The sequence below is a fragment of the Podarcis cretensis genome (genome assembly GCF_951804945.1).
Source record: "Podarcis cretensis genome assembly, chromosome: 11".
NCBI lineage: Eukaryota > Metazoa > Chordata > Lepidosauria > Squamata > Lacertidae > Podarcis > Podarcis cretensis.
The window spans coordinates 2,075,352-2,097,762 of NC_137180.1; the positions used below are offsets into that span (position 1 = coordinate 2,075,352).

The 22,411-nt window shown below is 41.4% G+C and overlaps 1 protein-coding gene across 7 annotated transcripts in view; it reads right to left on the minus strand.

Annotated features, from left to right (window-relative positions):
- TRPM3 (transient receptor potential cation channel subfamily M member 3) overlaps positions 1–22,411 on the minus strand; it is a gene marked incomplete at its 5' end in the record, with an annotated part of 420,896 nt that overhangs the window by 275,068 nt on the left and 123,417 nt on the right. For 4 of the 7 annotated variants that reach the window (XM_079995990.1, XM_079995988.1, XM_079995987.1 and 1 more), the window contains one exon: positions 13,250–13,849. The exons of 2 other annotated variants lie outside the window; for them this stretch is intronic. In XM_079995990.1, the coding sequence (XP_079852116.1) occupies positions 13,250–13,339 (90 nt within the window). Of the gene's footprint in view, positions 1–13,249; positions 13,850–22,411 lie in introns of those variants that run through there. One more of the 7 variants, XM_079995991.1, reaches the window with a different exon arrangement.

Genomic DNA, 22,411 nt, shown 5'->3' on the forward strand with positions numbered 1-22,411 from the left:
TTATTTCCCCAGCCACTCTGGGCAGCTTCCAACAAAATATTAACAACACGATAAAACATCAGACATTAAAAACTTCCCTAAACAGGGCTGCCTTGACTTTTAAATGTCTTCTAAAAGTCAGATAGTTGTTTATTTCCTTGACATCTGATGGGAGGGTGTTCCACAGGGAGGACGCCACTACCAGGTCCTCTGTCTGGTTCCCTGTAACTTCACTTCTTGCAGTGAGGGAATTGGCAGAAGGCCCTCGGAGCTGGACCTCAGTGTCCGGGCAGAACGATGGGGGTGGAGATGCTCCTTTAGGTACACTGGGTCGGGGCTGTTTAGGGCTTTGAATTGTGCTCGGAAACATACTGTTTGGCACCGTGGGAGTTGTCCTGTGATGTCCCCCATGCTATTCAGCAGCTGCCCACACAGTAGTGTAGGTGAGGCACCACAGCTGTCAACCTTCTAAACACAACACATCACTGTTACTTACTGGAGAGGGAAAGGCAAGCAACTCAGGGCCATGCAAGTGCATAGCAGCAAAAGCATTGTTTGGGCTCTGCCCCACCACACTGCCCAAGCTCCTTGTGCCTCTCCCTCTGCTAAGTGCCAGTGATGTGCTATGTTCAGAAGCCGGGAGAGCATGGGCCACTCCTGATGCTATTTAAGATTTAAAAGACCCCTGTAGGAGCTGTCATCAAAAGATGTGGAGTGAATTGCCATCAATATGCAGGTAACACCCAGCTCTATCTCTCTGTTCCATCTGAACTGGGATGGGGGTGGGGGGTGAGCTGTTAGATGGACTGGATGTGGGGCAATAAAATGAGTCGGAATCTTGAAAGACAGAGATGTTATGTCTCCTGTTTAACAACATACAGCTGGCTTTTATGCGTTTCTGTGTGGCTAGATGTAGCTTCAGCTGCCCCTCAGCTGGGGCCTGGGATTGGCCACTTTGAAGCCAGCCTTCGGGCGGCAAATCCCATGCTTTGATTCCACCAGCCAGGAGAATTCCGGGCAAACACATGGTTTTGGCTGCCAAGGATGGCAGCTAAGGGCCAAGGGCCACAACCCGCACCCGCCAGAGAAAGAGGTGAGCAGCCATTTCCCTCAGTTTAACTACATCTTGCTTAAGGAGGGAATGGAGCTTTTTTTTTTAATGGAGACAGAGAATATAAGATTGGTGCTTTATATACAAAGTACACATAATATACTCTGTTGCAGTTGTAAGCTATATGTATGACAAGAATGAGGAAACCTATATTTAATACAAAAATGTTATGACAACTTTTAAATATGTTATTCATGTTAGTGATTGCTGTTGCCCTATTCATGCAGAGATAAGAATATATTGTAAAGCAAGAAGATTCAGCAAGCAAAGCACCAATATGCCTAACATTCTTTTCCTCGCTCGATTTCAGATATATTTTTCATTCAGTGTATACTGTATCTTGGTAATGGCACAATCAAAACATGATCAACAGTATATTTTTCTCATAATTGTCAACCCTCTATATGTAAAAAGAAATTACGCATAAATTATTTTTGAGTAATTTGAAACAAGTTCATTTAGTTTTATGTACAATTAACGATTGCTTAACTGAACCTGAACAAAACTCATCTAATAATATTCCAATCAATATATAGAGAGAAACCTTAGAACTAAAGAGACCCATGGGAAAGAAGGCATGAATACACATCCACAAATACTGATGTGCTTTGGGAATACTAACATTTCATAGGAGGTGCTTTACAAGTTGCCATTATGAGTCATGAAAAGTTAGGATTGCTTCCTAGGAGCACATTCCAATCTTCTCTATCCATTTCAAACCTATGGACTTTTCAAAAAACCCATGAAAATGTAATTGGATCAATGCTCAAGCATCTCCACAGTCCAGGCTGTGTGTGTGTGTGTGTGTGTGTGTGTGTGTGTGTGTGTCTACTGGGATGCTATACCATAAGTGGTGCACTGCCACTACTGTTAATACATTTTGCACTGCAGTCTTTCAAGAAACAAGTTTGATCACAAAGCAGTTCATTCAGTGCATGCCACAATATGAGCAACCTTTAAGGAAGGGCAGAAGGACCTTCTACTGTATATAAAGAACTGATTGCATTCCTATTGGTTGCAGCTCATCTACTAACTGCTACAAATTGGCAGGGTTTGGCAACTGAGGGTTGTAAGCAAAGATAATCTGGCCATGTAAAAACATAGCAACCTATTTCAAAATTTTATTCAGAAGTAAGTCCTATTACATCTATATGAAGCCAATGGGAGAGATGGGAACACCCTCCCATCAGATGTCAAAGTGATAAACAACTACCTGACATTCAGAAGACACCTTCAGGGAAGTTTTTAATGTGTGATATTTTAGTGTATTTTTGTTTTTTGTGGAAGCTGCCCAGAGTGGCTGGGGAAACCCAGCCAGATGGGCGGGGTACAAATAATAAATTATTATTATTATTATTATTATTATTGAATTCACTGGGGCTTACTCCCAGGTAAACTGGTGTAGGGTTGCAAAATTAAGTTGCAGCACTTCTAACAGTAATCATACTTTGCCACAGTCCTGCAACAATGCATCTCTATATCAGAAAACTACACTAAAACACAAAACCATGACAAATGGCCATAAAATACAACCAAATTATATTTTTACACAACTTATAAAAGACAATCTTTCTAGCATCTTTACACTTCAATTCATGCAGTACTGGGAGTATGTTTTTAACTCTGTCAAACCAAGAGGTGGTCTATCTATGTTCTCTTGCAACAATCTCATTCCTTTTATATCCCCAGTCACAATAAGAAAAGCAACAAGAGCCCATGGCTTACAGTAGGAACAGCTCTATTGTGGCATCTTATGATGGTTATTTAATGGGACATAAGCTTATCTGTACTTATCTTGCATTGCCAAGTTCTATAGCTAGAATGTGCCACTTCTAAACTATGGTGTTCTCACATGTGAACTGAAACTGGTTTACAGAGCTCATACCATCCCAGTTGGAGATGTCTGATGGACATCTAGCTGAAGATTTAGCAATTTAATTAGCAAACTGATGGATACAAGCATGGATTGTACAGTAAAATCTCAGTGAATTGTAAATAGAGATATACAGAGGACTGGGAGAATTTGGGACATTTAGGCTAGAAGTGATTGAGGAGAGTTAAGGCTTTGCACAGACATGAAACTTATGACTAGTTTGTGGATAGGGTGGGCAGTGGGAAAGGAAGACCGGGAGGATGCTTCCAGTTGCATTAAGGTGTCTGTCACAGGAATAAGAGGGCCACTGAATAGTGCCTAAAGCACTGAACATGGGGGGATGGGGACGCTAGAGGCTTCCCTTTTTATCTAATTTAAACCTGTTCAATAAAACCACCATTAGATCTGGAACTGCTTTATCATAAAGCACTGTATATCCCTGTCAGCTGCTGGGTATTTACCCACCCATTTTAGATGTTTTTAAAGAGAGCATGGAGACAGAATATATCCACATGTGTGACCAACCTGTGTCCAGACTTAAATTCCTGACCATCACTGCTTTGAACTTCACCTGTACCTTGGTTGTTTGTCCCAGACCGCTGGGTGCTGTCACAGGGTACATTTGATGGGACTGATTCAACTAAGTTGTTGCCGTGGTGGAAGCAAGTGCAATGAGTTCCATTAGTGCAACAGGACTACCCCCCCCCCAAAAAAAAGGTTTCCAAATATGCTCAAGGAGGCTTGGAACAGTCCTCAGAACAGGGTATTTGGGGGGCGGGGGAGAGGAGAGAATATTCCATCTAACAACCAGAAATGTTTGCACCGACAGAATACAGAAGTCACAATGAATAATTTTGAAAGAAGGGGGCAGAGCTGCCTGATTAGATGTATATAGCAATCCAAGGATCTACATGTGTACCAAATTTCAGTTATGTGTTAGGGACACCCCAATCTCAGTGTCCATGGTCAGGGCTTGACCAAACCAAGTCCATGTATAATCAGGAAGTTAATGGCTTAATTTGGAAGTGAAGTAGGAAGAAGATGCAGTTCTATGGACTAGGCAGGGGCTGAAGGTCATGGCTTGAGTGGTAATGCCAGGTTGGCCAATCCATTGGCTTCATACTGACAACTCATAGCAGGAACTAAGTAAGTCGGTCAGGCCTAAGCAACTTTATAGAATCAGATATGTCCTTATTGCCCACCTCCCCATCCACAAATCACTAGCACTTTGTGTGTGTGTCTCTCTGTGTGTATGTATTCATAAAAAATAAGAATGACTTACAAAAATTATACATGAAACCATACAATAAAAAGCATATAAAAATTGAAGTCAGGAACCAGCTAACAATTATTGAAAGGAATAAAATAGAATGGGTCACTGATTCTAAATACTTGCAGAATCAGGATACCATAGATATTTTTTAAAGCTACAGTGGCCACCTTGTAAGAAATCTCATTGAAAGGCAAGATATACATTTATTAAATAAATGCAAAAGAAAGTGGGGCAATAGGGCTGTCCAGTTCTGTTCTATTTGCCCTTAGAAAACCCTCAGGATATGGTGGTACGGAGGAGTTAATGCCTGTTGTCATGGGAAAATGGGAGGAGGTAGCTCCCATTAACTGAAGGCTGAGCAGACAGGGCCCTGAATGCAGTTTCTCCATAATACAACCTCCAATGACAGCGTGCCTTCATTGACATCTGACCAACATGACCATTTAGAGGTAGCTAATGTTTATAATCATATTAGTTGCGGCAGGCGTCTTTTAATTTTGTGACTGCTGTCACCATCTGCAGTGATCATGAAGCCCAAGAAAGTAAAATCTCTCACTGCCTCCATTTCCCCCCTTCTATTTGCCAGAGGTGATGGGACCAGTGGCCATGATCTTCGTTTTTTTGATGTTGAGCTTCAGACCATATTTTGTACTCTTCTCTTTTACCCTCATTAAAAGGGTATGTAATTCCTCCTCACTTTCTGCCATCAAGGTTGTGTCATCTGCATATCTGAGGTTGTTGATATTTCTTCTGGCAATCTTAATTCCGGCTTGGGAATTATCCAGCCCAGCCTTTCGCATGATGAATTCTGCATATAAGTTAAATAAACAGGGAGACAATATACAGCCTTGCCGTACTCCTTTCCCAAATTGAACCAATCAGTTATTCCATATCCAGTTCTAACTGTAGCTTCTTGTCCCACATAGAGATTTCTCAGGAGACAGATGGTCCATAGCGTCACGAAGAGTCGGACACGACTAAACGACTAAACAACAAGTCAAAATATACAGTGAGACCAGCAAAGTGAACAGTAGAAACGTCCTTAGCAAATGGTTATTTTAGTAAGACTATGGTATTTTAAACACTAGTACAGTGGTAACCTCGGGTTACAGACGCTTCAGGTTACAGACTCCACTAACCCAGAAATAGTACCTCGAGTTAAGAACTTTGCTTCAGGATGAGAACAGAAATCGGCGGCAGTGGTGTGGTACCCAAGGTACCACTGTATACTGCTAAATCAGAGATAGTATTTTGAATGTGGAATGATCTGTGCCTACCTTAACATAGTTTCTCCCTAACTTTCTGACCATGTTTCTTTCCGATGGTGGGGGCAGGGAAGCTGCAACTTGCAGACATCATTCTAGATCATGCAGATGGGAAGGAGTGAAAAATGAGAGGCAACAGGCTGCCTGAGAGAGGAGAGGAATCCACTCACTTCCAGCATATGATTGTTAGGAGATTACTTCCAAGGAAATGCAGATCTTGAAAGAAAGAAGGTTACCTACTCCTATCCCAATGGCACGTATAATTTTATTGCGTATGTGCATAACATTGATTGCCATTTCCAGAGATACAACCACTGAAATTTCTACCACAGGACCTTTTAAGTTACTGATGATGTTACTAAACTATTTTTCATCATCAGCATGCATATCAGCTTTTTAAAAAGTCTATTAAGACTTCCATCTGGCTATTGCTTCCCCAGCTGGTACACAAACACCATGATGTCTCCTGGTTCATTCAAGATGCTGAAACCCAGACATTAACTTTAATTGAAGATGCAAATTTTGTCCACCCTAAATAAAACAGCTTTTAAATTTATAACAGAAAACCAACGGGGACTGTGTTTTGACGTGACATGTGACTAGCAGTGAGTTCTGCTACTTCAATAAGCGCTACTAATAGCGTTATTAAAATTAGAAAATGAACAATTTACTTTAAAAACAAATAAACAATTCAAATAAGTTTAAGTTCAAGGGCCACAGTATTTGAAAGATCTGTATTTAATATGTAAAACAAATAATGACCCAAGAACAAATATGTTTGCTCATCACAGGTTACATAAAAAGAGGACAGACACTTAAATATTCTTACTGATAGTATGCAACAACAAAAAAAGGATGTCTGAAAGCATATGAGTACTACAGGAACACCCTAGAAAGATTAAGTCCATGTCCAAACCTGTGGGTTAAATAAACCTGGTTTATTTGCCTGATTTTGGCTTTCCAAGTGGATCTCAGTAGGTTCAGGGCCTGGAGGATTCTGGGATACCAGCCCAAGAGCCACCCAACATGTGGACAGAGCTGGGATACACACTGTACCCAGACTTGTCAGGTTCTTGTTTCTAGACCAAGGGTAGGCAAGCTGGTGGGCATCCTACAGCCCCAGGATCACATGCAGGTTTGCCTCTAATCTGATACTCCCCTTGGCCTAATTTCATGCAGATGGCAAAGCGGGGGACACAAGGAAAGGTGGGGGTGCAGGGAGTTGACGAGATCTGCTTCGAACCCAGCTCTACCTTCCGGGCTGGACAGCTCCTCTGATGTCCTTAAAACATTTAGAATACACTGCTGGACAGCTCCATTGCTTATCCAGGAAATCAAAACCTCACAACTTACAACTTGGAGAGCAGGACATTAGAAAGCTGAGGGTTGAACTAGGCAGCAACAACAACAACAACAGGCCAGAAAGCCAGATGGTTAATATTACTAGGATTGATGCATTGTTCAGACAACCAAAGGCTTCATAATGCCCTTCATAAACAGGAAACTGTTGCTGTAAGGGGTGTTTGCTGTAGGACGCTGCATGGTAACTGTATGGGGTATGAGGGGAGGGGTAGTACCTCTGGCAGGGGCACGTCGTGCTCCTTCTGGGGTTGTTTGCCCACAGTTGCTCCCCACCCTGCACTCACTTATCACCTGCAACTCCTAGAAACTGTCAGCATATGATAGTAGCCACACCCCAGGCAACAGCTGTGATTGGCTACCCAGGTGAGGGCAGCCAATGGGTCTCAAACCCTCAGTGAGTTAGGGACTTGCTCTACACGCAAAGACAGACTCTGGTGGATTGAAAAGAAAAGACCAATGGTCAAGAAGGCAGTTTCTGTATGTGCTGTAGAGGGAAGTGAGCAGCAGACAGGGCTCTTCAACCTGAGAAAGTAGGTCATCTAGAAGGAAAACTCTGACCCTAAACCTCTGCTGCCTTGTGGGACATCTTCAGGAGAAGAAAAGGCTCAGGAGTAAACCCTGCACAAATCCGGAGTGGATTGCTCTGCTTTTCTTTGAAGCACATCAGTGAGGCCAAGGTGGGGGTCTTGTCGCCTGGGCAACCCAGGACCTCCATACACACTGCCCAGGCTTGGTGCTGCTAACATAGCCGTTTGACTTCACCCCCAGGGGCATACTCCATTGTCTCTTGAGACAGACAGATGCCAACAACGATGCTACACATCATGAATATTATTTCCTTGTTATGTTTGAAGAGGGCTTTTGGGTCTGAGCATAGAGTTCTAGCTAAGTTAAGCCTTCAGTCTCACACCATGAGGTTCTAGGTTCAAGTTCTTGAGCTAAATAGTATGTAAATGCATCCAATTCAATAAATCTTTCAAATATTATAGCACACTAAATCCTTAATATGTTTGCTTGTTGATAAAATGGAATACTAATGGGCGGGGGAGACAATTGTATGAACACTGACAGTGTTAGTAAGTTGAGGTAGAGCAGCTATGTTTGCCTGGAATGAAAATACAAGCAACTGATTTGAAGATGGTCAGCAACGGTGAATGACCCCTCCTTAGCCAAATAAAATCAGGCCAATGAGTGTCCCACATTTCATTCACTGTTGTGCAGCTGAGAATGGTTTAATAGTTTCATGCAGCATGACAATAATTAACCTAGAGATCACCTGCTCAATACTAAGTGGTTAATTTAACAAAACCCAATAGGATTAATGTTCTATGGTAACACAGCTAGGATATTAATGCAGTAACTATTTACTACAAAGAATTAACATAACATATTGAAGGTGAAAAATCCAAGTGTGATTTTATCTCTATCATTGGTTTAATATGAAAAAGTATATGGGGGGAAAAATCAGATTTGATTGGGGAGGGAATTACCGTATTTTTTGCTCTATAAGACTCACTTTTTCCCTCCTAAAAAGTAAGGGGAAATGTGTGTGCGTCTTATGGAGCGAATGCAGGCTGCACAGCTATCCCAGAAGCCAGAACAGCAAGAAGGATCGCTCCTTTTGCTGTGCAGCGATCCCTCTTGTTGTTCTGGCTTCTGAGATTCAGAATATTTTTTTTCTTGTTTTCCTCCTCCAAAAACTAGGTGCGTCTTATGGTCTGGTGCATCTTATAGAGCAAAAAATGTGGTACATACTATGCTTGGCAATGGAGATGCCCATGATGATTCTCTTTGGCAATTTGATATCTGTCAGTCAGCATTACTGCTTAATAATATAAATAAATAATAAATAAATAAATAAATAAAATAATAATTTTGGTAGCCCACACATCGGACTGGGTTGCCCAGCTAACCTCATGTCATAACAACAAAAGGGAGAAAGGTAAGTACACCTGGAAAACACATATACAAATATTATCATTTAAGAACCAAATAGCAGTTCAGAAGTCTGTCATAATACAGAGAAAAAGAAAAATATCCACCAAGGCCTTGGTCATGCTCACTTTACTTTTGTTCCTCCATTTGAAAAGAGCCAGAAGTCCTGCACCAGAACCAGGGAAGGCGGTGAAGGTCCTGTGTGAGTGCCTGGAGGCGGTTGGAGGATGGATGGTGGCTAACAGATTGAGGTTGAATCCTGACAAGACAGAAGTACTTTTTTTGGTGGACAGGGGGCGGGCTGGTGTGGAGGACTCCCTGGTCCTGAATGGGGTAACTGTGCCCCTGAATGACCAGGTGCGCAGCCTGGGAGTCATTTTGGACTCCCAGCTGTCCATGGAGGCGCAGGTCAATTCTGTGTCCAGGGCAGCTGTCTACTAGCTCCATCTGGTACGCAGGATGAGACCCTATCTGCCTGCAGACTGTCTCGCCAGAGTGGTGCATGCTCTAGTTATCTCCCACTTGGACTACTGCAATGCGCTCTACGTGGGGCTACCTTTGAAGGTGACCTGGAAACTGCAATTAATCCAGAATGCGGCAGATAGACTGGTGACTGGGAGTGGCCGCCGGGACCATATAACACCAGTCCTGAGAGATCTGCATTGGCTCCCAGTACGTGTCCAAGCACAATTCAAAGTGTTGGTGCTGACCTCGGCCCAGTAGACCTGGAGGAGCATCTCTATCCCCATCATTCAGCCCGGACACGGAGATCCAGCGCCGAGGGCCTTCTGGCGGTTCCCTCATTGTGAGAAGTGGGGTTACAGGGAACCAGACAGAGGGCCTTCTCGGTGGTGGTGCCCACCCTGTGGAACGCCCTCCCATCAGATGTCAAGGAAATAAGCAGCTATCCTATTTTTAAAAGACATCTGAAGGCAGCCCTGTTTAGGCAAGTTTTTAATATTTAATTCTGTATTGTTTTTAACACTCGATTGAGAGCCACCCAGGGTGGCTGGGGAAACTCAGCCAGATGGGCGGGGTATAAATAATTTGTTGTTGCTGTTGTTGTTATACTGCAAATAGCTTCCCAATTTCTCCTAAGTTTCAAAAGCCTTGCAGAAAGCTGAAAACAAGGAGAGGCTGGGGGGGGGGGTTGGAAGCCCCCTTGGCTGCGGATTTTTCTCCCCTCCCACCGGTGATGAGTTGCTATTACTGAAATAAGAATCCATAAAAACTCTGATAGGCAGGCAGAACTGGTCCTATAACTTTCTAGATTGCAGCATTTGTCAACTTTTTATTTTTCCTCCTTCACATTTGGCTTCCAATGTACTAACCCAGTGAACAATGTTACCACCTGAAAAATAATCACATGGTCAACCTGTTCATGTCTCCTGTAAGCTGCACTAACAAACCCCAACGATGTGGTTTGAGATGGCTTTTGTCTTTTCGAGCATTTCTGGAGAATTCTCAGAAGCAGCTCAGTTTATCCCAATAATCTTCCAAAACCTGGAGAGTCTCAGCCAGGGGAGCTCCGCTACACAATGTGGCAGAGTCAGAGAAGACAGCCAAGTGGACTCATAAAAGCCCAGCTAACCCAGTTTCCTACTCTCCACTCTGGGAATGTTTACCCCTCCTAGTAAATTAGTCAGGAGATATTAAAAAGTGCTGCTTCCTCAATTAATCCTGGGCTTTCCGTGGATCCAGAAGTGGAACACCTGCCTGTTGATCTAATGGGTGGAATGGGAAGATCTGTACCAGCAGAGTAATGCTTGTATCATTCCACCAGTGGAGGCCAGCAGGGCTGGAAAGGGGGACACCCCCACCCAGCAAGACACAAACTCTGTCCGGGACAAAGGAGGCTTGGGTTGTAGCCTGGGTAATGCAGGCCTGGAGCAGGCGCAGAAATCTTCACTGGGATGCTCTTGTGCTACGCTGAACTTGTAGCACACAACAGCACAGGACCAGGGTCTTAGTAATGCAGGGGTAATAGAAGTTCAAACAAAGTGTGTCATTATTTTTTGAAGTAATTCTCAATACACTCTGAGGAAGTTTTGCTTCAGAAAAGAAAAAAGGGGGTTGTATGGATTTCTGATATAAACTTTGAAGGGCAAAGGTGATAAAAACACACCTGGTTCATGTAAATTGACCCAGTTTTAGTTTATTCTGAACTGAACACAGGAACCAGTCCCATTTAAGTGTGTCCTATGTGTATGCCAAAGCTTATGCTAGAAGTCTAAAGCTTTCCATGTAGAAGGGAGCCTGTTCTTATATGCAGAGAAATGAGCTATCCTTGTATCACCCTAAACTTCTTGTTAGGGTCTAGATCATTAAAAGTTGCATAACAAGCTGTATTTTCACAATTTCACAAACAATTGATACAGGTTTCTATTATTAATTAAGATCTCTGTGTATGGTGCAACATTTATTTAACAAAATATCACTAACATTTAAACAATCAAAAGGGCTTATCAGTATTTACCTATTCTTCTTGTCTCCGGGAATATAAAAATGTTGAAGGCTGCAATCCTGTGCACACTTACTTGGAAGAACTTAGTGGCATTTGCTCAAAGTTAACTTTCCCATGTAATACAGTCCCTGCCCAAACTTGCTAAAATTCTGTAAGAGCTTCCTATGTTATAAATTAAACCTATCTGGTGTATGCACCAACCATTTTCATGAAATGAAAATTCATATTCTGACCTATTGTCGTACACTGCTCACATAATGAATTTTTACTGCAGATAAAAAGAAGCAGCAACTTTTACTAAAATAAGTTCCAAATGCCCAGTTAAGAACTGCCTGGCACAATTGCAGCAGCTTATTCAAATCACTTACTGCAATAACTAGTCATGGACCTCAAAAAAACCCCTAAAATAAAAGCTCAACTATTACACATTTTAGATAGTCATCTATATACCACAATTTTCATTTTCCTTTTGTTTGTTTCAAAACAACTACACAACTAATGGAACCAAAATTTACATTTGAATATATGCCCAAACACCACACCTTTGGATTATTTTTAAAGTCCAATGAAAAGTTAAGATTATAGTTCATACCAAACAGACTGGCCTCATGACTATGGAGGTCACCTTATGAATTATGCCTGTCTGGCTTATAGAGTGTACACAGTTGAGTCCGAAATGACTACACACATCTTTTCCATCATGTGCGCATGTGGCAAACAACTGTGATGGGTGGTCTATCTCCCTAAAATAGACATGTGTAGCCACATCACATGTCATGGCCTCCTACTGCATCCATTTATGGTGTACAATGTCAATATGCTGTTTATAAACAAACAAAAATAATAAAGATCAAGCTACACAAAACTGCCATTATGTGATTCTTTTCCTGAGGTGCTTTTGCGGCTTGGTTTTCTCTCTTTCTGAAAAGCAGCCCCAGAAGTTGTGAGGGACAGTGAGAAAGCATTAGGGGGAGGGGCTGTTTAACCTTTTGCTGCCATCCATGGAGGGGGGGGGAGGTGTTGGGCAATCTTGGAGAGATAAATGGGACAGGGGGAGGGAGCAAAAGGTCCTCCCTGCCAGTTTCCTCCCTCTGCTTCTCAGCTTCTCTTTCCTTCTCTCTTGCCCACATGGGAAGAATCATGCAGCCACATGTCATGTGTAGTTGGGCTGCAATCCTATGCAGTTGGTGGGGATGTCCTCCAAGGAACAGTACATGGGACCAGGCTATATGTATAATAAAGCACAGTTCTGAAGACTTGCTGCTCAATAGATGTTTCTTTAAAATTTGCTAAACTGGGTATGGTATTATTAGTGGTACCCTACAAAATTGTGTATACTCAGATCAAAACAGAAATCTAGTGCTCAGCATATTCTCATAGAACAAAACCCACTGAAATACATGGGGCTTTTGCTACTATTTTTTTAAACAAGACATAGTCCAATCATTGAAGAATGCTTCCAGAAACCAAAAACATGTTTGTTAATGCATTTAAAAGAAAACATAAACAGAAAGTTTTCCTCTAGCCAGAGTCTGACCTCAATCACCATGTATGAATTTCAAACCAACCATTTATATAAGCTACATTAAAAAATTAGCAGAGATTGCTAACGCTGAACATCATAATGTAATGTGCTCATAGGTGATGCTGGAAACTATGTAAGTAATGGAAACTGACAGCTGCTGAGACTTCTCACAATTCATACACATTCCACAGATCCAATTTTCCTTGTCCTTTCAAACATCCCTTATACCCCACGAGCATTAAATGCATCTTAGAAGACAGTTTCGGTGCTAAATATGCCCTCCGGTACTACAAATGCACTTTTCCTATCTGTATGTGAGCAACATAATTTCTACAATGACCAGAGGTATATCCTAAATTGGAGCACCGAAGGTTAATTGTAGATTTGCATCCTAGTGACACAATGTGAGAAATGGGTGAAAACAAGATCACTGAGAGTAAAAATGTGATGGTTTTACAGTACCTTAAGTAGCCTGACAGATGGAAGAAAGGCAGCATGGCACAGCTTCCGAATGGTCCAGTTTAGTGGCCGAGGAGCATCACTTTGACTCATGACCCTCAAAAATTCCACTGGAATAATAAAATGCAAACCTCACAAATGCCTACAAAACAGCTGCTCCTCCACGGTGTTGGCATCCCATGTCCATTAGATGTCCACACCTGCAATTCCATGAGGCAGATGCCTCCTGTAACTTGGCTGAAAGGCTGGCAAAGTGAATGTGCTTTAGCCACCGATCCTCCTTAAGAAAACACCCTCCCTGCTTGAAACAGTAGTGCTCATGCATACCAAATGTGCTTGAGCAGAGCATCAGGCTGCTTGCTGCTGCTCAGGGGAGGGCTGCACACTGTTACAAGAAAAGGGACAGCCTGCCTTTTTTAAAGCCTGCAGTAAGAGCTTTGCACTCGCTCCCTTTCCCTTTCTCCTTTCGGGGTACAAGCCATTTGTTTTGCTTTCTTTTTTATCTCAGGGAGGTGACAACAGAATATATAAATCAAGCAAGGAAAGAGTACAGTAGTCCCCAATTTGTCTTGCACAGCATTTTAAAGAAAAGAGATAAAGCTTTCAAAGAGGGAGGAGGGACTAACATTCACAGTGAGAAAAAATGGGTTTCCAACTGTTATGGAAAGGAAGTCACCTGCTCACGCTCTGATTTACTGTATCTGACGTGAAGGTTTTAAATCATATCTGCCCTGCTATAATATGGACACTTTATTAGCAGCAAATGCGTGGGGCTGTCTCCTGGCACACTGCCATCATAATGAAAAATGCATTTAGATGTACATCCCCCCCCCTAAGGAAACCACATGAAGCATTACAGATCAATGGGTTGCATAAGTCTGGGGATGCTTTGCTTTAACTCATCCACAGATGCCATTTTAAAAACAAACCTAAAACATTGGCTTTTACCTTTTAGCTCACTAGTCATGGGGTTCTGCTAGCACCAATCCTGCACCACTAGCAACATACCCCAAGTAACAGATTAGGGATGACTCTGCTGCAGATATCCCCCTGTGGTCTCTCTCTGTTTACCAGGAGGTAGAAACAGCAGGACTTAAGATGATGAGGTGCTGGAGGGGGAAAGTAGCTTTCAAAGAAATGAGCCCTTAAAAAAAGTATTCAACACAGCCATGGCTTTGTGAGCTCTTGAATCACATTATTTTAAATAACAAATTTAAATTGTACCTGGGGTATTGTTGCTGGTCACTAATTAGACCACATATATAACTACAAGAAATGAAAGAAAACATAAATGATGCACACACATAAATATCTCAAAACATACTAGCTGCTATTACTTCTTAGGGGAAATTACATGGTTTCGTATCATGGATTTGAAAGCAGTGGAATTTGAAATGTGTCAGAAATACTATTTTTATTTCATTAAAACCATCTGTTATGATTCTTTCTGTAGACACTTTAGTTCTATAATATCTTGACAGGGCACCTCCAGTTATCTTGCCATTTCCTTACTCCTTGCACGGTCAGAGAAATGACTGAATGACCCTGGGAAAAGTGAGAAAACTTGGACAGTGTGCTAAAGTTTTTGAAATAAATACACAGATAAACTAAAATTATTCAAAACTCTGCATTTCCCCCCAAACTCCTGCAACATTATTTTAGTATTCAATAGCCTTCAGTTGCCACACTTTCCCTAATCAAGTCAAAATCATGTGTTTCTTTAAATAGTGTAACATAGACACTTTCTTTAAAACTACAAAATGATAGCCTATGTGTCAATAAATTGTGAACCCTAAAGTTCTAAAGAGCTCAAACATGTAATTTATACATTTCAGTATGAAATGTTTTCCAACCTGTGTATGAATTACCCTACTCACATAACTTATTCTGATACAGAAGCTAAATATGGTGTGGAGAACCTTTGGTCCTCCAGATGTTGTTCAGAAAGCCTAGTCAATGGGCAGCATCTGGAGGGCCAAAGGTTCCCACCACTGAGCTCAGGGAAGCCATCCTGTAGCTAGTTACCTGAGTATAAATCTTTCTTTGAAAAAGCATGTATGAGAGAAAAGTGGAATTTAGAACAGGATTATGCCTTAAAGTGGAGTGATTATGATTTTGATGAACACAATCACAAAGTCTTAAAGGGAGAAGACATTGAATTTTAGTTGCTGTAATAATTAAGGATGAAATAGGATGAAAAATTGGGCACAGCAGATTGAAATGGAAGCATAACAACTTTAATTATAATTCTTCCTAGGAAGAACTCTTAAGGATTCTAGACAGTCATCCTGGTGCCATGAAAACTGCATCTTCTGCTAAAATTAACAACTTGCTGCTGTCATCTACATTGCAACTGTCTTTCCTCTGAAAGAAATGGAACGAGCTTCTACTGAGACCCAGCCGCTCCCCCCCCCCCGCCAGGGGAGCCTGGCACCTTTGGGCAAATGCTGAAGATGCCTCTCTTTACCCTGCATTGTGACACATTTTGATATTTTTATATTTTTAGGACCCACCTTATTTCTGTGATTATAACTTGTTTAAAACTGTTTTTAATAATCAGGATGAATGAGGAAGAAGGATATCATTTAGTAGTGAAGTTGTGGTGTCCAAGGAAAGACTTGCAATATATTCCCTGCTCCTGCCATAGGCTTTTCCTATGATATGCATCCTAGTTTGTCAGCAAAATACAACCGTAAGACCACAGGGCATGCTAAGAATCCCTGATCCAAACCAGCACCCTGTTCTCACAGTGCCAACAAGATGCCTCCCAAGCTGGACCTGGGCACCAGAGCAGCCCTCTGCCCGCTTGGGACTCCCAGCACCTGGAATACAGCTCTCAGAGGTAGCAGCCATGGGTAGCCAGTCCTCCAGGAATGTGTTCATTTCTATTTTAAAGCCATCCAAGTTGCTGACCATCACAACTTCTTGTGGTAGCAAATTCCACAGTTGAGTCTGTGCTGCATGAAGAAGTTCTTTTGATTGTGTGTCTTGAATCTTCTAGCATTCAGCTTCACTGAAAAGCTCTACAATATCTCTTTTGAGTTGAGGAGACCACAGTATTCCAAGTTTGGTCTCAGCAGAGATTTATATAATCATATTCAGATACTGGAAGCTATATATTTCCCCAGCACGGAATTGCTTTTTTCACAGCTGTCACACACCAGATCAACATCTTCATCAAGCTATCCTGGGCAGTCACCACCAGTTTAGACCCCCTGGGCGTATACAGGATATTAAGAATTTTTGTACCTTGTGCATCCCTTTACATTGGCTAATGTTGAATTGCATTTGCTGTTTTACTGCCCATTCTCTTAGTTTAGCAATACCACATTGAGCTTTTCACAATCTCTTTTTGTTTTAATGACCCTGAACAACTGGCATCATGAGCAAACATGGCAACTTCACTGCTCACTAATTCTAAATCATTTGTGAACAAGATAAAAAGCACAGGTCTCCCCTTCTACATCCCTCCATCAGGAAAGCTACCTATTTACTCCAGCTCTCTAACCAGGTATGTACTGATCCACAAGAGGATCTCTCCTCTTTTCCATGTCTGCTATGTCTCATCAGGAATTCTTGGCAAAGTATTCTGTCAAAAGCTTTTTGAAAGTTTATGTACATAATATGTCATACTCAGTGCTTTTTTCTGGGGGTACTCAAGGGTACACAGTACCACCCCCATTTCCCCCAAATGTTAAAAGTGTGGCACTTACAGCTTCATGGTGAGTCCCATGGTGAGTGACCAGCACTGGACCGGCCATACTGCCACTTATTATTACAGTGGTACCTCAGGTTACAGACGCTTCAGGTTACAGACTCCGCTAACCCAGAAATAGTACCTTGGGTTAAGAACCTTGTGTTCAGGGTGAGAACACAAATTGTGCGGCGGTGGCACAGCAGCAGCAGGAGGTGCCATTAGCTAAAGTGGTGCTTCAGGTTAAGAACAGTTTCAGGTTAAGAACGGACCTCCGGAACAAATTAAGTACGTAACCAGAGGTACCACTGTATTACCAATGGAAGACAATAGCTGACATTATTTTCAACAGAATAAAATAGGTGTTATATATCTATATCTGTATCTAGATATCTAGCTATCTACAGTGGAACCTCTATTTGCAACCATAATCTGTTCCGGAGGTCAAAACGGGTTGCTGGGAGACACACCGCTGTGAGCAGGTGCAGGTGGCGATTGCCTGCTTCTGTGCATGTGCGAAAAGCGATCACTGCTTCTGCACATGCGCAAATGGCAATTGCTGCTCCTGCACATGTGCGAACGGTGGCAAACCCACCAGTTACTTCCAGGTTTGCCACGGTTGCGACTTGGAACAACTGTAAGAAGAGGCAGTGGTAAGTAGAGGTTTGACTGTATTTAAAATTTTATTATTATTAATTGAATTTATATACCGCACTATACCCAGAGGTCTCAGGGCAGTTCATTCGTGTGTGTGTGTGTGTGTGTGTGTGTGTGTGTGTGTGTGTAGCCCTACTATTTTCTAACTCAGAAGGAATACATACTGATATTTCCTTTTCTTGTCAGACAAATTTATTAAAGCTTACCATAAAATCCTGAGCATGTTTATTCAGATGTAAGGATGGGAGAAGGATGGGAGTTTGCAACTCCGCACTTGTTAAGAGAAGTGGAATGCACAGGTAAGGGAATATTTGAATCGGAGGATCAACTGGCAGTAGGGTCGAGTGCTTAACACTTCTGGTGTCCAAAGTTCGCTGCCTAAAACCACTAAAAACTGCTAGAGGAGATTTTCAGGCAAGTCTCACGTGTCTAGTCATGAAGGTCACTTGGGCCTCTAGAGCTGAATCCAGAAGAATGTCCAAACTGCATACTTGCCCCTTCAGAAAAGTGCAACACTTGTCAGGCAAGCAGCCTATTCCTTGGACACAGAAACCATACACCAACCATACACCAACAGAGCCAGGATTCCAATTTTATATGATGACATCCAGCTCTATTTCTCCTTGTTAACAGAGTCAGGTAAGGCTGTGGAAATGCTGAAAGTGTCTGACTTGATAATGAGCTGGATGAGGGCCATTAAATGGAAGTTTGATCTCGAGAAGGTGGAGGTTTGTGGGCCGATTGTTCTCTAGTTAAGGGTGATGGTGTTCAGCTAATTCTGGATGTGCACCCTCTAAAGAAACAGAACCAGCTGTTGTTTCTGGCCCTGATGTTCTTCGTAGTAAGGAGTGCCATTCACCAGCTTGGGCTGGTCTACCAGCTGCAACCACGCCTAGACAGAGAGAGTCTAGTCACTTGTCCATGCTCTCGTACATCCTGTATAAATGAGTGAAATGCATTTATATCTCTGAAAACTGTTCAGAAGCTTCCATTAGTACAAATTGCAGTCGACAGAATTATTAGTTTATACTGGTTACACAGGATTGGTTATCACTGACTATCCCAATGCACTTTTAAAGACCCACCTCCTCCCACACTAACCTGCCTAGATGCTGAAGTCACCAATCTTTGCCATTCTCTGAATACTATCTCCCTCAAACTGGAGATTAGCTGCAGCAGGTAAAAGCGCTTTTTTTTTTTTTTTTTGTACCCACAGCTATGGAATGTCCTCACCAGGACAGGATATTTGGCACCAACATCACTGTCTTTTCAGTGTCAGGCAAAAACTTCATTTATGAAGGCACAATTTTTATTTTTATTTTACCATCTTAAAAGTATTTAAAATTCTCTTACTTCTGATTGCGTTTTTATTTTCCATTTCTCTTGATGACATGCATTTATTGTTGTTTCAATTTTTGTATACTAGCCTGCAATCTCTACTGAAAGACAGTATATAAATCTTTTAAATAAACAGATACATCTTTTTTTAAATGTAGTTACATACTAAAAATAAATTGTTAGACTCATAATAAATTTATAAAGTAATCCTACTTCTGTTTGTATCCATGACAACACAGATTTGTTTTCTGGCGCTCCAAATAGTTGTTTCAATATGGCTTACTTAAATAACTTTAAAAGATGCAGCAAGATAAAGTAGTTTTATATCATAGGGATTTATTTTGATACAATCTGGAATACATGCACACCCACACCCACACCCACTGGTGGCTTGAAATGAACAAAAGCCAGAAGGACCTTTTAGGGGAGGCCATGCACCACACAGTCTAGTAACTTTTTACAAAAAGTACACCTGGGCTTTGAAATTCCTGTATGTGTGCAGGGATTGGGGGCATAATATTCAGATTTCAGATTGGGAAAGGTTATGGAAAATGGATTTGAAATTCATGGCATGTTGTATGCTGCAAGAAAACTATATGGAAATGATGTACCAGTGGTAAACTAGCAAAAATGTATAAAACAAGTACAAATACCTGCAGGAAATGTAAAGAAAAAGAAGGTACCTTTTATCATATGTGGTGGTCATGTAAGGTAATAAAGGCTTTCTGGGAGATGATCTATAATGAACTGAAAAAAATGTTTAAAATAACCTTTGTAAAAAAAAACCTAGCAGCTTTTCTATTAGGAGTTATAGGTACCAACATCCCAAAGACCAGAAAAGACTTTTTATGTACGGATGCTGCTGGCCCAGAGATGGAAAGAAGAAAGAGTCCCTGCCAGAGAGGAATGGCAAGCTAAGCTGCTAGACTGCGCTGAAGGGGCAAAGCTGACCGGAAAGCTCAGGGACAAGAAGAGAAGAAATTGAAGAAAGAATGGGGAAAGTTTACAATTTATTTAGGAGACCACTGTAAGCAGATGACAACATTAGCAGGATTTTAATCCCACTTTTAATGTAACAAATATTATGTATCTGAAGAAATGTGCATGCACACGAAAGCTTATAACCTGAACAAAGTTAGTTGGTATCTAAGGTGCTACTGGACATTTTTTAATTTTTTTTAAGAATATTAGGGACAATATGGATAGACATAAAATATAGATTACAAAATAATATGCAGTTGAAAATGTTAAGTATAGGACCCATGGACGGGATGTGGGGAAATCCCGAGATTCAGAGTAATCTCATTACATGGATGTGTATTTGGTATGGTTATAAATTCATATTTGTAAAATCAAATAAAAATGATTTGGGGGGGGGGGGAATGAAATTCCTGTATGCATAGGAATCTATTTTATTTTATTTTATTTATTATTACCTCACCCTTCCTTCCAAAGGAGCCTAGGCTACCAAACAACAAACAATAAAACAATAAAACATCTTACAAACAATTCCAATACATCTAGCACAGGCATCCCAACCTGCGGCCCTCCAGATGTTTTGGCCTACAACTCCCATGATCCCTAGCTAACAGGACCAGTGGTCAGGGATGATGGGAATTGTAGGCCAAAACATCTGGAGGGGATGGTTGGGGGTGCCTGATCTAGCTTCAAGTTTTTTAAAAAAAGCAATTGGACAGTAGTAGAGATGCTACTGAATTAAACAGTGTTCTTTGTATTATTTATTTAATTATTTAAATTTATATACTGCCCTTCATTGTAGGATCACAGGGTAGTTTACAGTATAAAAACCACAAAAACAAAACAAGACCTCCCATGCTTTGCAGTTGTGTCCAGCATGCTTGAAGAGAATTGATTCGGGTGACCTAGTTTTTCCCCTTTTATAGGAGAAAGAGACTCTGGTTTGGTTTTCTTTTGGAAGTTATGACTAAAATTTAGTCTATGTGATATTTAACTTTTTTATTACTTTGAATATAAGACAGCATGACACATTATAAATAACTTAACTACAAAGCCAAGTGAGAACAAAGATATTTCTTATGTTGCAAATATAAATGTCAGTATAAAAATGTTTCTTTTGAAATATTTTTCAAAATAAAAAATGGTGAAAAGGACCTGGAAGGTGGGAAGAGAAATGACAAGGAGAGGTAAATTTGTAAGTCACACCCTTCTGCAGCAAAAGACAAGCAGGGTGAAGCTCTCTCATCTCAAGCTGTGTATTGGAATTGGACTTGCTCCTTCAAGCAATTATTTGCAAAGCTCAGGCTTCCCCCCAAGCGTTCTCTGGGGAAAGGAACAACATTAAAAAGCCAATCTTTCGGAATGAAGAGGAGGGGAACTTACAGTATGGGAGGCCCCCATGCCCTTCCTTTTCCCTGATAAGCATTAGAAATCCTCTCCAGCTCAACCCCATTGGAGTCACACTCCCTCTCCTTTCCAGGAGCTAATATTCCCACAACAGCGGCCGGGATAGGGGAAAGGAGGGGGCTGCACCTCGGGAGCCAAGGAGCCCCTGCAAATTATCCCAGGACACTTCACGTGGGCCTGGCTTGGCCCAACAAAGACCCAAGCAAACTAACTGGTAGCAAATCAAGACACAGAAACTACCATATATGATCTAACCCTCCATAACCTCGCAAACTGAAGCTTCCAGATATTCAAAATAAAATAGGCTTACTACACTGGTAATTACATGGTTAGCCTACGTGCATTCAACTATTAAATGCAAATGTTCTTCATATGCACCAATTAGTACAGAAAAAGCAGGTGCTCCTTTCCAAGTTACATGGATCTCATGACTGCTGCACACCAAACCCATTTTCCAGCAAGGTCTGCTAGCTGGCTAATTTTTTTTTATTCAGCTTTTAATAAATAAATAAATAAATGACTAAATGCTGCTAAATGAAGTCATCATTTATGTTCATTTTTCAAACATAAGTAAATAATTCAGTCAACTAAATGTTAATAGCTCACACTAAAATATGCATTGCCACTTAAAGGCATCCAAAGGACAACATATGAATAAAGTGGTGAAGATATTGCCCACACTGCTGTTGAGTTCCTGAAGAACTAGAGGGAAAGTTCAGTAGAAATGCCAACCAAAACAACTGGGAAATTTGGAACTTACACTTCTGAAAATACATGCCGGGACTGAAATAACAATATTGTGGAAGAAAATTAGGTGCTGAAGTTTCTGGAGTTTTGTAGGAGTTCAAATTTCTAAAATGCATCCATAATTAAATTAATAAACTGTCACCATATTTGCTCAGCATCCTGCAGAACCAGAACTTCCATTTTTGCCATGTTATCATGTTGATTGCCCTCTTAGAAGACAAAGTCCAGCAACTGGAGAAACGTGTAGCTACGCTCCAAAGAATTAGAGAGCTGGAGCTCTTCTTGAAAGCAACAGAGCGCACCGTCTCCACCAAGGAGGAGACGGGACTCCCCTGAGAAGGAGG